The 14505-nt window shown below is 41.1% G+C and overlaps 1 protein-coding gene and 1 long non-coding RNA gene across 11 annotated transcripts; both read left to right on the top strand.

Annotated features, from left to right (window-relative positions):
- The first annotated feature begins 7992 nt into the window (after window positions 1-7992).
- LOC127929653 (uncharacterized) lies at window positions 7993-9161 on the top strand. 10 transcript variants are annotated; one of them, XR_008135706.1, is made up of 5 exons: window positions 7993-8397; window positions 8442-8705; window positions 8750-8793; window positions 8882-8991; window positions 9122-9150. It is a non-coding gene; the product is annotated as an uncharacterized LOC127929653 (long non-coding RNA). The 10 variants fall into 10 exon arrangements; XR_008135710.1 differs by lacking the exon at window positions 8750-8793 and having other exon boundaries at window positions 8926-8991; window positions 9144-9161; XR_008135704.1 differs by lacking the exon at window positions 8750-8793 and having other exon boundaries at window positions 9144-9159.
- Window positions 9162-10755: 1594 nt separating this feature from the next.
- Window positions 10756-13972, top strand: LOC118383415 (T-cell surface antigen CD2-like). The gene is made up of 5 exons (XM_052517681.1): window positions 10756-10955; window positions 12201-12479; window positions 12564-12809; window positions 13037-13195; window positions 13329-13972. The coding sequence occupies exons 1-5, from the start codon at window positions 10892-10894 to the stop codon at window positions 13625-13627; spliced, it is 1047 nt and encodes a 348-aa protein (XP_052373641.1). The 5' UTR covers window positions 10756-10891; the 3' UTR covers window positions 13628-13972.
- Window positions 13973-14505: the final 533 nt, after the last annotated feature.

Genomic DNA, 14505 nt, shown 5'->3' with positions numbered 1-14505 from the left:
TCCCTGGTTTTCATGTACCCCCCAAATAGTTTTGACAGTGAATATATGAATGTAACACCCATGTAATGTTATTTTCCTTTAACAACAATGGCCACAGAAACAGGAATGGATATGGAACAGGCTCTCTGGCCACTAGAAAAGGTTCTGGCTGAGGTCCGCTAGCGTCAGGGGTTCTGGCCCACTGGCTGCTGAAGATTCTGGGGGAGGTCTACTCGCCTCTGTATGTACTAGCTCACTGGCCATCGCGGAAGGTTCTGGAGAACCACTAGCTTTCCAAGGTTAGGGTATGTAGGGTAACCTGGGAAAGAAGTCTGGTTGCCCCCTGGGAATGGGCCTGGCTGGCTGTATGGGCTGCTGCAGACCTGAAAGCCTGGACGTGAGTAAGGATCGTGGATTGGAGGGAAGAGGTCCCCGAAGCAATAACAGTTGGTTGTATTCATTAATGTCATATTGGGTGGAAGCTACTGAAGTTTTAAGGAAGTATTTTTAATGTAAAGTACATTTAGATTCATAGAAAAAATAGCCTGTGTCAAAAGAATTAAGGAATTGCCGTAGATCGTAGAGACATGGCCTCTCACTCAATAACAGTTGATTGTATTCATGCAAGTGATATGGGGTGGATGCTATTGAAGTTTTTAGCAAGTTTTTTTACATTTTTTACATATAATAAAATTAATTTAAAATAGCCAAAGTAAAAACATTTTAAGGTCCCTAAACCAATAACAATTGTTTGTTTTCGTGCAAGTGATATACAGCAGAAGCTATTGCTGTTTTAAGGAAGTATATTTGGCATATTATGATATTAAATTAATTGAAAATAGCCAAAGTTCAAACATACAAATGTAATTTCCATAGATTGTACAGACGAGGTCCCTGAATCAATAACAGTTGGTTGTAGTATTCATGCAAGCTATATGGGGTTGAAGCTATATATATATTTTTTTTTACATATTAAAACATGTTATTAATTGGAAACAGCCAAAGTAAAAAAAAAAAAAAGAGAATATAATATTTCAGAGTCATGTGGTAAGAAATTTATTGAAGTCTTTCTGTTAACACTAGATTTCAATTGCACTTTTAAGACGGTCCCTTAGCTGTGACTACACTTAGAAATTAACATTATCATTTTGGGAAAATGTAGATTGTACAGATGAATTCCCTGAACCAATAAATTGGTTGAATTATTGCAAGTTATATGGAGTAGAAGCTAGTGAAGTTATAAACATTATTATTATTATTTAAAAAATGTTGACGTATAATGATATTAAATTAATTGGATGGGAGAGTAGAGGTACCTGAATTTATTTCAGTTGGGTTGAGTTCTCTTTCATATGGTTACAAAGCTATTTAAGTTTCAGTTACCACTGCATTTTAATTGCACTTTAACCAGTGGGTGTATTCATGGATGCCAAGGGAAGCCAGGCTTCCCCCAAAAATGTACCTAGCTTTTTATATATATTTTTTACAATGGCAATAACATCTGATAAATATGTGTATGTGACCAACGTTTTTTGATTTGATTTACATACAATATGCTTTGTGGACTTCACTGGACAGAGGTTGCTATCTGGTTTTGTGACTAAACACAGGTTTAGTTTTTTTTTGCGGGGAGGGGGTTTATCCTCGCACTACTACTGCTTTTAAGACGGTCCCTTAGCTGCGACTACTACATGGATAATCAGCCATAGAAATGTACGTAAAATATTTTGGGGAAAACAGAACGGGACAGCGAAAAGAAGGGGTGCAACTTGTTCGCCATCGTCAGCTGATATGACATTTATATCCTGCCATGTTCTGTTGAGGAGAAGTCGGTATCTAAAGCTAAATTCGCCGCATTCTAGTAGTGATCCTAAATTCAGTTGGAGCATACTAAATCAATTTTCATCTAAAAAAAAACAAATTGAATAGTAAGCAAAAGTTCCGGGGTTTAGAATTAGGCAAACAGCAACCAATACCACAATATATTGCAAGGACAATCAATTTTTCTAGGACAGGAGACGAGGTGAAGCGTCGACCAGCCATCGAATGCAAGTGCGATCTATATGAAAGTGAAAGTATTTATATTTATTTTGAGAACTATTATGGGTGTGTCGTGTGTTTGTTCATGCTCACATCCAATGTAGTCGACCACGATTACCTTCTTACGGTTTGAAGTCATCCGAATACCGGTGTGATAACTCGATCTGGCAGAATATTAGCTGTTGTTGTCTCCTACTGTTTTAGCTAGCTCTCCCAATTCAACACCTGTGATTACTGTATGCCTCGCTGTATGTCTCTTTCAAATGTCAATATGCCTTGTATACTGTTGTTCAGGTTAGTTATCATTGTTTTAGTTTACAATGGAGCCCCTAGTTCCACTCTTCATACCCCTGATATCTCCTTTGTCCCACCTCCCACACATGCTGTGACCTCACCCATTACAACCAGCATGTCCAGTGATACAACCTCTCTCATCATCACCCAGTGCCTGGGCTTACCTCCGCTGTACCCGCACCCCACCATACCCCTGTCTGCGCATTATGCCCTGAATATAATCTACCATGCCCAGAAATCTGCTCCTTTTATTCTCCGTCCCCAACGCTCTAGGCGACCAGTTTTGATAGCCTTTAGCCGCACCCTCATTCTACTCCTCCTCTGTTCCGCGGGTGATGTGGAGGTAAACCCAGGCCCTGCATGTCCCCAGGCACCCTCATTTGTTGACTTCTGTGATCGAAAAAGCCTTGGTTTCATGCATGTCAACATCAGAAGCCTCCTCCCTAAATTTGTTTTACTCACTGCTTTAGCACACTCTGATGTCCTTGCCGTGTCTGAATCCTGGCTCAGGAAGGCCACCAAAAATTCTGAGATTTCCATACCCAACTATAACATTTTCTGTCAAGATAGAACTGCCAAAGGGGGAGGAGTTGCAGTCTACTGCAGAGATAGCCTGCAAAGTAATGTCATACTTTCCAGGTCCATATCCAAACAGTTCGAACTACTAATTTTAAAAATTACTCACCTCAGTTTGTTCTGTTAAGGTGACCTAAACTGGGATATGCTTAACACCCCGGCAGTCCTACAATCTAAGCTAGATGCCCTCAATCTCACACAAATCATCAAGGAACCCACCAGGTACAACCCTAAATCTGTAAACAAGGGCACCCTCATAGACGTCATCCTGACCAACTGGCCCTCCAAATACACCTCTGCTGTCTTCAACCAGGATCTCAGTGATCACTGCCTCATTGCCTGTATCCGCTACGTAGCCGCAGTCAAACGACCACCCCTCATCACTGTCAAACGCTCCCTAAAACACTTCTGTGAGCAGGCTTTTCTAATCGACCTGGCCCGGGTATCCTGGAAGGACATTGACCTCATCCCGTCAGTTGAGGATGCCTGGTCATTCTTTAAAAGTAACTTCCTCACCATTTTAGATAAGCATGCTCCGTTCAAAAAATGCAGAACTAAGAACAGATATAGCCCTTGGTTCACTCCAGACCTGATTGCCCTCGACCAGCACAAAAACATCCTGTGGCGGACTGCAATAGCATCGAATAGTCCCCGCGATATGCAATTGTTCAGGGAAGTCAGGAACCAATACACGCAGTCAGTCAGGAAAGGCCAGCTTCTTCAGGCAGAAATTTGCATCCTGTAGCTCCAACTCCAAAAAGTTCTGGGACACTGTGAAGTCCATGGAGAACAAGAGCACCTCCCAGCTGCCCACTGCACTGAGGCTAGGTAACACGGTCACCACCGATAAATCCATGATTATCGAAAACTTCAACAAGCATTTCTCAACGGCTGGCCATGCCTTCCGCGTGGCTACTCCAACCTCGGCCAACAGCTCCCCCCCGCAGCTACTCGCCCAAGCCTCTCCAGGTTCTCATTTACCCAAATCCAGATAGCAGATGTTCTGAAAGAGCTGCAAAACCTGGACCCGTACAAATCAGCTGGGCTTGACAATCTGGACCCTCTATTTCTGAAACTGTCCGCCGCCATTGTCGCAACCCCTATTACCAGCCTGTTCAACCTCTCTTTCATATCGTCTGAGATCCCCAAGGATTGGAAAGCTGCCGCAGTCATCCCCCTCTTCAAAGGGGGAGACACCCTGGACCCAAACTGTTACAGACTCATATCCATCCTGCCCTGCCTATCTAAGGTCTTCGAAAGCCAAGTCAACAAACAGGTCACTGACCATCTCGAATCCCACCGCACCTTCTCCGCTGTGCAATCTGGTTTCCGAGCCGGTCACGGGTGCACCTCAGCCACGCTCAAGGTACTAAAGGATATCATAACCGCCATTGATAAAAGACAGTACTGTGCAGCCGTCTTCATCGACCTTGCCAACAAGGCTTTCGACTCTGTCAATCACCATATTCTTATCGGCAGACTCAGTAGTCTCGGTTTTTCTGATGACTGCCTTGCCTGGTTCACCAACTACTTTGCAGACAGAGTTCAGTGTGTCAAATCGGAGGGCATGCTGTGCGGTCCTCTGGCAGTCTCTATGGGGGTGCCACAGGGTTCAATTCTCGGGCCGACTCTTTTCTCTGTATATATCAATGATGTTGCTCTTGCTGCGGGCGATTCCCTGATCCACCTCTACGCAGACGACACCATTCTATATACTTCCGGCCTTGGACACTGTGCTATCTAACCTCCAAACGAGCTTCAATGCCATACAACACTCCTTCTGTGGCCTCCAACTGCTCTTAAACGCTAGTATAACCGAATGCCCATTTTTTACCTACCTCATCCCCATACTGTTTTTATTTATTTACTTTTCTGCTCTTTTGCACACCAATATCTCTACCTGTACATGACCATCTATCACTCCAGTGTTAATCTGCAAAATTGTAATTATTCGCCTACCTCCTCATGCCTTTTGCACACAATGTATATAGACTTTTTTTCTATTGTGTTATTGACTTGTTAATTGTTTACTCCATGTGTAACTCTGTGTTGTCTGTTCACACTGCTATGCTTTATCTTGGCCAGGTCACAGTTGCAAATGAGAACTTGTTCTCAACTAGCCTACCTGGTTAAATAAAGGTGAAATAAAAAATAAATAAAAAATAAATAAAAAATACGACGATATGAGCGCATATTTCAGAGAGCGCTCCGTGGGCCACGCCCCAGTGGGCAGAGCTAGGCATGTTGGACCGGGACATGTTTCAATAGGTAAAAAGCCTCTCATTTTACTGTGGGTCTGCCATGCTTCTGTGTAGCCTAGTTATGCTAATATGTTTGAGATCAGTGTATTGCAGTTATTTTCGTCTTTGACTTAAGTACAATATCTTTGAGTAGTAAACAGGGAAACAACAACGATCAAGTCCCAGACATTTCGTAATAGAACATACAATCGTTTACTACCTTAATTATTGGGATCATCTAGTTACCACCAGTGTTTGGAATATGATGAGCTCTTTGACAAAACAGACCATGTGAGATTTATTTTGAGAAAGGTCCGCGGGGGGTCTGTGTAAACTATGCGATTATATTGGAAAAAGTAGCGAATGTCATCTATTCATTGACTTATGGTATTTGTAAGTAGCAGCCATGGAACAGCCAGGGAAACGAATTGTACTCACTTTATGATAGAACATGTTGATTTTTCTGCCTGTGGCGTTCTTTACCTGATTTATTTGGATGTCCTGGTGATCACAACTACTTATTTTGCTCAAATAGATATTGAATTAAATTGTGTTTCCTTTGAAGAGATGGGTCTAGCCAGAACATTCAGTTTTCTGCCTTGTAGGCATTCACTCTGCATTGCTTTATTTGACTGGTTTTATGCAAGATACAGTATCTTGAAAGCATTTTGTGACAACTGCTGATGTAAAAAGTATTTTAAAACATACATTTGAATAGAAAGAATTGACTTAACGATTTGGCCTCCATATCCACCAGAAACATTTCCACCTGTACATTACATGCGGTGAGTGTTATTGTCACCCAGTTAAAAAAGCAATTTTTGTTTAAGTGATTAGCAAATGTAATGCCATATAAAAGATGAGAACCAGTCAAATGGGTCCCACTTCCAGCTGGGGTGCTTTTAATTTGAAACATAGCAAAGTCCCCCTCTGACCTGACCGTTCAAGTACATGACATTGCTAAGTGAGACTTACAGTTATAGGAATGTATTTCCCCTGGCAGTAAGGACATTGGGGTACCATAAGAGAAGATGCATACAAGACGTGAGAAAATGTTCATGTGACATTGGTCAAGCCCCACATTCTCTGTAAGGGCACATAAAAAATATGCACTTCATAAACCATGAATAACAATTAAAAAGCAGTGTTTCAGTGGTCATAGTAGTGGGAGTAACACCTACCCGTCTGCAGACATCACTGGACAGCAAAATCTGTCCCCAATGGCCATTTAGGTCTTGTGGACTTTACAATGAGCCCCATGTGGGCTACTGTGAGATTCCACAAATATAGAATTCACCTCCTCAGGTATTCTGATCACTTTGGCCAGGTGTGGAGAGTCTTAAACCCAGGTGAACTTATAATGCAGTTCACCATCACCGTTCCGTTTTAGTTGCATTGTCCGGGTATCTGCCGTCCATAATTAACCTATACAGCTCTGGATCCATTGTCTTACCTACTACTGCAACAGCCTGTGTCAATTACTTACCCTTTTATAGAATACACTTTTTAAAATATTTATATTTACTAATGACTCAAAGGTGTGTGACCATTAACATTGGCTGCATATTGATTGTCCTTCTACCAAAGTGTGGACTTGCACATTTCTTCTTGTCTCAGGGTTTTAACAATGTTGTAAAGTAGCTCAAACCAATGCTTACACCTATCTAATGCTTGGATATCCACAAGGAGAGGGATGGATAATTGGTATCCAGCCATTGATTTCAGGTGGCTTCATCAATTTGATTTTATTGAACCTTTATTTAACTAGGCAAGTCAGTTAAGAACAAATTCTTATTTACAATGACGGAAGAACCCGGCAAAACCCAATCAACAGAGGGAATGTGTTCTAAATTTTGACCAGGGCCCATAGGGCTGTGACTATAATTAATGAGGTAAATTAATTTCTGTCAATAACTTTATTTGATCAACTTTCTTTATTATGTAGGTGTGTGTCACTTTTGAAGGTTAAATGAAACATTAATTCAGCCAAGAAATCAATATTTTCATTGATGGAACATTCAATAGACTGAACATTCATGTGCTAATGAAGTTAATTAGTGGCATTGCAGTTATGTATGGTGGTGTTGCCATTCAGCCTTGGTATGGAATAACTGACAAAATACCTCAGCCTTAGGAAATGATTAGGGAAAGAAGTCACCTTTCCAGTTTGCACTAATCTTTATTTAACTTGCTGTAATACAGATATCAATCAATCAAATGTATTTATAAAGCCCTTTTTAAATCACCCAATGTTAAAGTACTATACCAAAACCCAGGCTAAAACCCCAAAAAGGCTAGGAAAAACTCCCAAGAAAGGCAGGAACCTAGGAAGAAAACTAAAGAGGAACAAGGCTCCGACGGTACCTCCGGACAGGGCCAACCAGGCAGGATATAACCCCACCCACTTTGCCAAAACACAGCCCCCACACCACTAGAGGGATATCAACAGACCACCAACTTACTACTCTGAGACAAGGCTGAGTATAGCCCACGAAGATCTTCTCCACCACACGAGCCTGAGATACAGACCGTATAAAATAATTGAATCTCTAACCTTGTCTTCATTTTGTCTTAATTGAAAATGAAAACATTGTCTTCCTTTATTCGCCATTTCAATAAGGAAAGGGCAATAGCAGTTTTCATAGCCAGCAGGCTCTGACAAGATCCAGAAAGTATTAACACTTCAAGACCCTGTGGTCAGATGGCTTTTCATAAAGAAGTCATGGTAAATAATGGAATTCAAGTTTCTGGGTTTGTGGGGAGGGGTCAGTGACTTGAGGAGGAGACAAAATCAGTGGAGGCAATTAAGAAGGGTCCAGGCGGCGTTGGTCCAGGCAGGTCCAGGTGTCGGTGTCCTTCAATAGTGTTTCTGTGGACACTAGATAATCTGACTAACACACACACCTGTTTGACCTTGCTGTGACACTGTAGGACATTTATGTTACTTTTCTGAGTCAATTCAGGTAGCATTCAATATCCTGCATGCATTTTTTTAAACCATGGCAACCAGCATTGCAAATAAAGAGATGTGCATAAATATAATCATCCTCTGTCTGTAGATCCTTTCCCCTTAATGTATTTGTCATGTCAGCCAGGCCAATCTTTTCAAAGTAACAATAGCTAGTTGAGTAAAATAAGGAGTCTATTGCTTCATTCCTTGTTTCGTTTTTACTTGTTACCTGGTAAATAACCAACAACCATCGTGAGGAAACCGTCCATGTAAGGTGAGGAAACCGTCCATGTAAGGTGAGGAAACAGTCCATGTAAGGTGAGGAAACAGTCCATGTAAGGTGAGGAAACCGTCCATGTAAGGTGAGGAAACCGTCCATGTAAGGTGAGGAAACCGTCCATGTAAGGTGAGGAAACAGTCCATGTAAGGTGAGGAAACAGTCCATGTAAGGTGAGGAAACAGTCCATGTAAGGTGAGGAAACAGTCCATGTAAGGTGAGGAAACCGTCCATGTAAGGTGAGGAAACAGTCCATGTAAGGTGAGGAAACAGTCCATGTAAGGTGAGGAAACAGTCCATGTAAGGTGAGGAAACAGTCCATGTAAGGTGAGGAAACAGTCCATGTAAGGTGAGGAAACCGCCCATGTAAGGTGAGGAAACCGTCCATGTAAGGTGAGGAAACAGTCCATGTAAGGTGAGGAAACAGTCCATGTAAGGTGAGGAAACCGCCCATGTAAGGTGAGGAAACCGCCCATGTAAGGTGAGGAAACCGCCCATGTAAGGTGAGGAAACCGCCCATGTAAGGTGAGGAAACAGTCCATGTAAGGTGAGGAAACAGTCCATGTAAGGTGAGGAAACAGTCCATGTAAGGTGAGGAAACAGTCCATGTAAGGTGAGGAAACAGTCCATGTAAGGTGAAAACAGTCCATGTAAGGTGAGGAAACCGCCCATGTAAGGTGAGGAAACCGCCCATGTAAGGTGAGGAAACCACCCATGTAAGGTGAGGAAACTGCCCATGTAAGGTGAGGAAACCGCCCATGTAAGGTGAGGAAACAGTCCATGTAAGGTGAGGAAACAGTCCATGTCAGCCTGGCGCATCTTTTTAAATAAACACAATTTATTTCAATCTCTAGTTGAGTAAAAAAAAAATGTTGTTCTGGTTAAAAGACAACAGAAAATTGCAGTAAACAGCGCCACGCTTAGGCAGAAAACTGGACGTTCTGTTCTGGCGAGACCCATCTTTTCAAAGAAAACACCATTTCATTCTATATCTATTTGAGCAAAATAAGTAGTTTTGTTGTGATCACCAGGGAATTCTAATAATTCAGGTAGAGGCAGATACATCTGCATGTTCTATCAAAGTGAGTAGTATAGTTTCCCTGGTTATGTGGCTGATAGTTTGAAATAATATAACAGTAATTAATAGGTGACTTTCAACGCTATTAACCTTTCTCCAATCTCCTTTCGCCTTTGACAAATACATCTCCGTGTAAAAAGCCCCCCATGGACTGTTTTGTCAACGAGCTCATCATATAAGCAGGTAACTAGATGACCCCAATAATTAAGGTAATAAACGATGGTATGTTCTATTGCGAACTGTCTGGGACTTGATCGTTGTTTCACTGTTTACTACTCAAAGATATTTTACTTAAGTCAAAAACGAAATTAACTGCAATATACTGGTCTCAAATATATTAGCGACACAGAACCATGGCGGACCCACTGTAAAATGAGAGAATTAAAAAAATAATAAAATGCGTCCCAGTCCAACATGCCTGAGGAACAGTGGGTAAACTGCCTGTTCAGGGGCAGAACCTTGTCAGCTCGGGGGTTTGAACTCGCAACCTTCAGGTTGCGAGTTCAAGGTGTACATTCTCTCGTAGCATAGGCTAACTAAAACTACCGGTATACTGACTGTTTCAAGTTGACAAAAGGCTATTTGAATTTCAAAAGTGCAGGTGATGCAAGTAACACTAGATGTCAGCATAGTTCTACAATCCATGAAAACTGTAGTTCACTGGCTTGGCCTATTCCAATTCAAGCCCAGTCACCGACACCTGGGTACTTCTGGTAGACAGAGGAAAAGGAAAGTTATCAACACATTCTGCCATGCTGCTTTCATTTGTCTAATCCTTTCAGATGTTCTCTCCAGTAGGTATATAGGGCTCAGTTTGGAATTGGTAGTGATAACAGTGTATGAGCTTGCCACTCCTAAGTACAGACCCAGGGTCAGTTTTGAACTGGGTGACCTAGTGTTAGGTTGAGAAAGGAAAAGCTGATCTGAAACCAGCATCATAAGTCAACGTTATATGACTAATGTAAATAAAAACAGAAGGAAAATAAGTCAATTTGTTGACATTGTCATCATTTATGAGAATGTCCTAATATGTTTTGTGGCATTTAATGAATGAATAAAAAAAATAAAAAAGTTTAAAAAGGTTGTGTTTAGGACGTGCCTGAGAAAATGCCTGTGTTGATACTGATGAGAAGATGAAGAGTTTGTTTGAAGCTTATTTTAACATATGACATCTCTGCACTGCTGAGGGAGTAGATACATACAGGGCCTGCTGTTTGGATCATTTCCTCTTCTGACACACACACACACACACACACACACACACACACACACACACACACACACACACACACACACACACACACACACACACACACACACACACACACACACACACACACACACACACACACACACACACACACACACACAGACAGTGAGACCCAGGAAAGAGTCTGACTACTAAACTGAAACCTGTACCTGTACATTTTTCTCACAGTACATGTAGTAACAACGCAATGGCCTGTACATTACCACTGGCATTCCTTGTCCTTCATGGATTTATCTCTCTTTCGGCAGAAGGTAAGACTCTCTCCCTCTGAAGCCTTTGGATTGGTTTTTGAAGATTTTTGTTTTAGTCCGGGCATTTTTTTTTTACAGTAAAAAAGATGAGTAATTATTGGATCAGTTATTTGAGAAGAGGGTTTCTATTGATGTTAAATAGCACGCTTTTCATTTAAATGATCATCAAATAGGGTCAATCATGGATTGGTATTGAACCTTTACATTTGATCATTGATTTGAGCAATGTTAGGGAGAAAATGAACAACGACGTGGGCATGAAAAATGACATAAAATGTCTCTTCTGTGGTGCCTCTTACATGTTATCTTGTAAATGTAACTGTCATTTGAAACATTTTACCTTTATTTAACTAGGCAAGTCAGTTAAGAACAAATTCTTATTTTCAATGACGGCCTAGGAACAGTGGGTTAACTGTCTTGTTCAGGGGCAGAATGACAGATTTTTACCTCGTCAGTTCGGGGTTTCGATCTTTGATATCGCAATTTTATCTCATTATTAGAATGATTTGTATGGATATTGTAAATGCTATTTAGATATTTTAAGATCATTATGTGGGACAATACTTATTTCTTTACTTAAGTGTTTTTTTCCATGCCAATGTAATTTATTTGACTTCAATTACCATTTGATATATAAATGTATAAAATATCGGTCATTTGACCAAGATTAACATCCTATTTACTCAAGGAGAAGGCTTAATCTGACCATCTGTGTATGAGATTGTCCCCAGATCGGCCATTTGTTTTAAAGAGGTCCTGTTATTTTAGTATCTGTGGCCTTTCAGACAGTTGTGGTTTTAGACATGTTCTGTTTCAAACACCCAGTACACAAAAACAGGAAGACTTATTAGAATGATCTGGGTTACTGTGGCTAACCCAACCAGTTGAACATGTCTTTTCATACAGTAGCATTATTTGAATTTGATCCAAGTTAGAAACTCTTGGTAAAAGTTATGACACTTTATTTTATGGGCCTGTTTTAGAGCATATTTGCCTGGTAGTTGGCCTAACTGACAAACTATGAGGAACAGTTGTACTTGAAATGAACTTATTTTACTTTGAAATGTAGCATACATAATTGGTCATTTATACTGTAGATAAATTCTTGACCAGAAATGTCAATAATAAGATTTGAATTAGATCACATTTTCTACCTCTTTATTGACTCCAAAATGTAATAAAAGTGTGTTACCGTCAGCAACAACAGAGAATTATTCTGATCTCTTTTCTTCTCTTCTATCACAGATTCATGCAAATATTATTTCCAACCTGAAGCTGACTTCACCATCCCTCTGAAATACAATGAATTGAGTTCGAAAGAAATAACCTGGAAACACAATGGCAACGTTATATTTAAAAGAAAGAATGGAAAGTTCAAACCAGGCAAGGCTGAGGACATCTTAGATGATGGGTCTCTCCAACTCAAAGGCCTGGTGTCAGCAAACGAAGGTACTTATAAAGCAGAGTTGTTCAACAGTGAAGGGAAAAGCATCAAAGAAGAGTCCTTCAGACTGTGTATGAAGGGTAAGTCTCTTTCTCTCTTTCTTTCCAACCATACAAGTACCGTATCCTCTCCTTTAGAGACACTGACATTTTGTTTCCCTCCAGAAAAGGTCTCCAAGCCCTCCGTGAAATTCAGCTGTTCTGAAAAGGATGTCACCTTTACCTGTATCTTGACAAACACTGAGGGAGTGACTTTCAAGTGGAGAAAGAACAGAGAGCCTTTAAATGGGGGGGAAAAAAAAAACTTGATCATCGGTCTGAAACAACTGAAAGAGCCGGACACCATCACCTGCTCTGCAGTCAATGAGGTCAGCGAGGAGACAAGTGACATCATCAAACCAACATGCAAGGGTACAGTATGTTTTGAAGGGCTCAATTGCAATTCTCTTTGTGTATCTCTCTGTCTCTTTCTCTCTGTTGTTTTTTCTCTCTCTGTTTTTCTTCTTCTGTTTTCAGGAAAAAAAAGTGACCGATATTTAAGATTGGTGGAGCACCACATAAAAAAGACAAAAAGACAGTAAAACATCTCATTTGTCTCTCCTTCTGCTCCACCCCTCATCCCCCACCCTCATCTCTAGCTGTCCCAAAATCGATTGATCAGCATTTACTGTTTGGTTTTGATTTCTTGACCATGGTGTGCATCCTGGCTGGGGGAGGGGGCTTGATACTCCTCCTCATCATCATCACCTTGGTGTGCTGTTGCCTCAGCCGACGCAAGAGCCACATGCGCTTTGAAGGTAATCGTTTCAGACCAAAACTCAAATGTCTATGGCTACTGTGTTGGTGTTCTGTGCACAGAAACATTTATGGTGTCTACAGAATCTTTCTTTTGTTCCCTCCCTCATTTCATCTGTTCATTCTCCTTCACAGAGGAAAGAGAGTTGAGACTAGCCCCCCTGACCAAGACCCAGCATCCTTACCTCCCAGAGGGCCAGACAAAGCATCCTTCTCAACCAGAGGGCCAGAAGCAAAGGCAGAGACCCCCCGGTGGGGCCCCACCTGGTTCCACCGGCCCCAGGCCCACGGCCAGAGCCTCCAACCAGGCTGCGCCCCAACCCAGAGCCCAGGCTCGAGGGAGGCCTCCACAGACACCAATGGATGATGATGAGGAGCAGCCCCCACCACTACCCCAGCCCAGGAAGAAAGGCCCTCACCCCCCCAGACACTGAGTCTGGAAACAGGTTTAGCCTATATACTTTCTGATCCAAGGAAAGGAGTTCCAGCAGTCTACATGTTGAACATTTTGTTATCTAAAGAATATAAAAGGAAGGAAAAAACACCCAGACAGTGTTCTATTGTACAAATTAATGTAGATTACACTCGTTTTTATATAAATTAAATGTTTTTCTTCCAACGCCTTTTCAAAATTCGTTTTCATTGTTTTTATGTTGAGTTGAGTGTTTATCAAAATCATCCATAGGTTGTAGCCTACCTATCTATCCACCTCCTCTTGAAGTAGTGATCTTAACTTGATGTCTGTGTGGTTGTCAATAAAAAGTAAAGAATTACAGGCACATACTGTAGTCATTGACTGAATTATGTGATTGCCAACCACAAAGCTAATAATGAAGCTGTGCTTTGAGGCAATGTATGGCATCTTTCAATGATTAATAGCTGAAACACCTGGGTTCACTTCAAATACTATTTAGAGTGTTGCAATAACTTTCAAATACATTTTGAATTTAGTATATGGATATTTTTCTATGAAAGTACAAGTACACCTAACAAAAATATTAAAGCAACATGTAAAGTGTTGGTCCCATATTTCATGAGCTGAAATAAAAAATTCCAGAAATTGTCCTTTTTCAAAAAAAGCTTTTCTCTCTCAAATTTTGTGCACAAATCTGTTTATATCCCTGTTAATGATCATTTCCCCTATGCCAAGATAATCCATCCACCTGACAGATGTGGCATATCAACAAGATGATTAAACAGCATGATCTTTACACAGGTGCACCTTGTGCTGGGGACAATAAAAGGCCACTCTAAAATGTGCAGTTTTGTCACACAACACAATGCCACAGATGTGTCATGTTTTGAGGAGCTG

The sequence above is a fragment of the Oncorhynchus keta genome, unplaced genomic scaffold, assembly GCF_023373465.1.
Source record: "Oncorhynchus keta strain PuntledgeMale-10-30-2019 unplaced genomic scaffold, Oket_V2 Un_scaffold_938_pilon_pilon, whole genome shotgun sequence".
In the NCBI taxonomy this organism is placed as follows: domain Eukaryota; kingdom Metazoa; phylum Chordata; class Actinopteri; order Salmoniformes; family Salmonidae; genus Oncorhynchus; species Oncorhynchus keta.
This window is presented reverse-complemented; position numbering and strand designations above follow the sequence as displayed.

Bases quoted from the DNA above. Each gene is read 5' to 3' on its own strand.
- LOC118383415 (XM_052517681.1), top strand. From the start codon at position 10,892: ATGGCCTGTACATTACCACTGGCATTCCTTGTCCTTCATGGATTTATC. The intron at 10,956-12,200 runs GTAAGACTCTCT...CTTCTATCACAG, and splicing joins TATCTCTCTTTCGGCAGAAG to ATTCATGCAAATATTATTTC. The intron at 13,196-13,328 runs GTAATCGTTTCA...TCTCCTTCACAG, and splicing joins GAGCCACATGCGCTTTGAAG to AGGAAAGAGAGTTGAGACTA.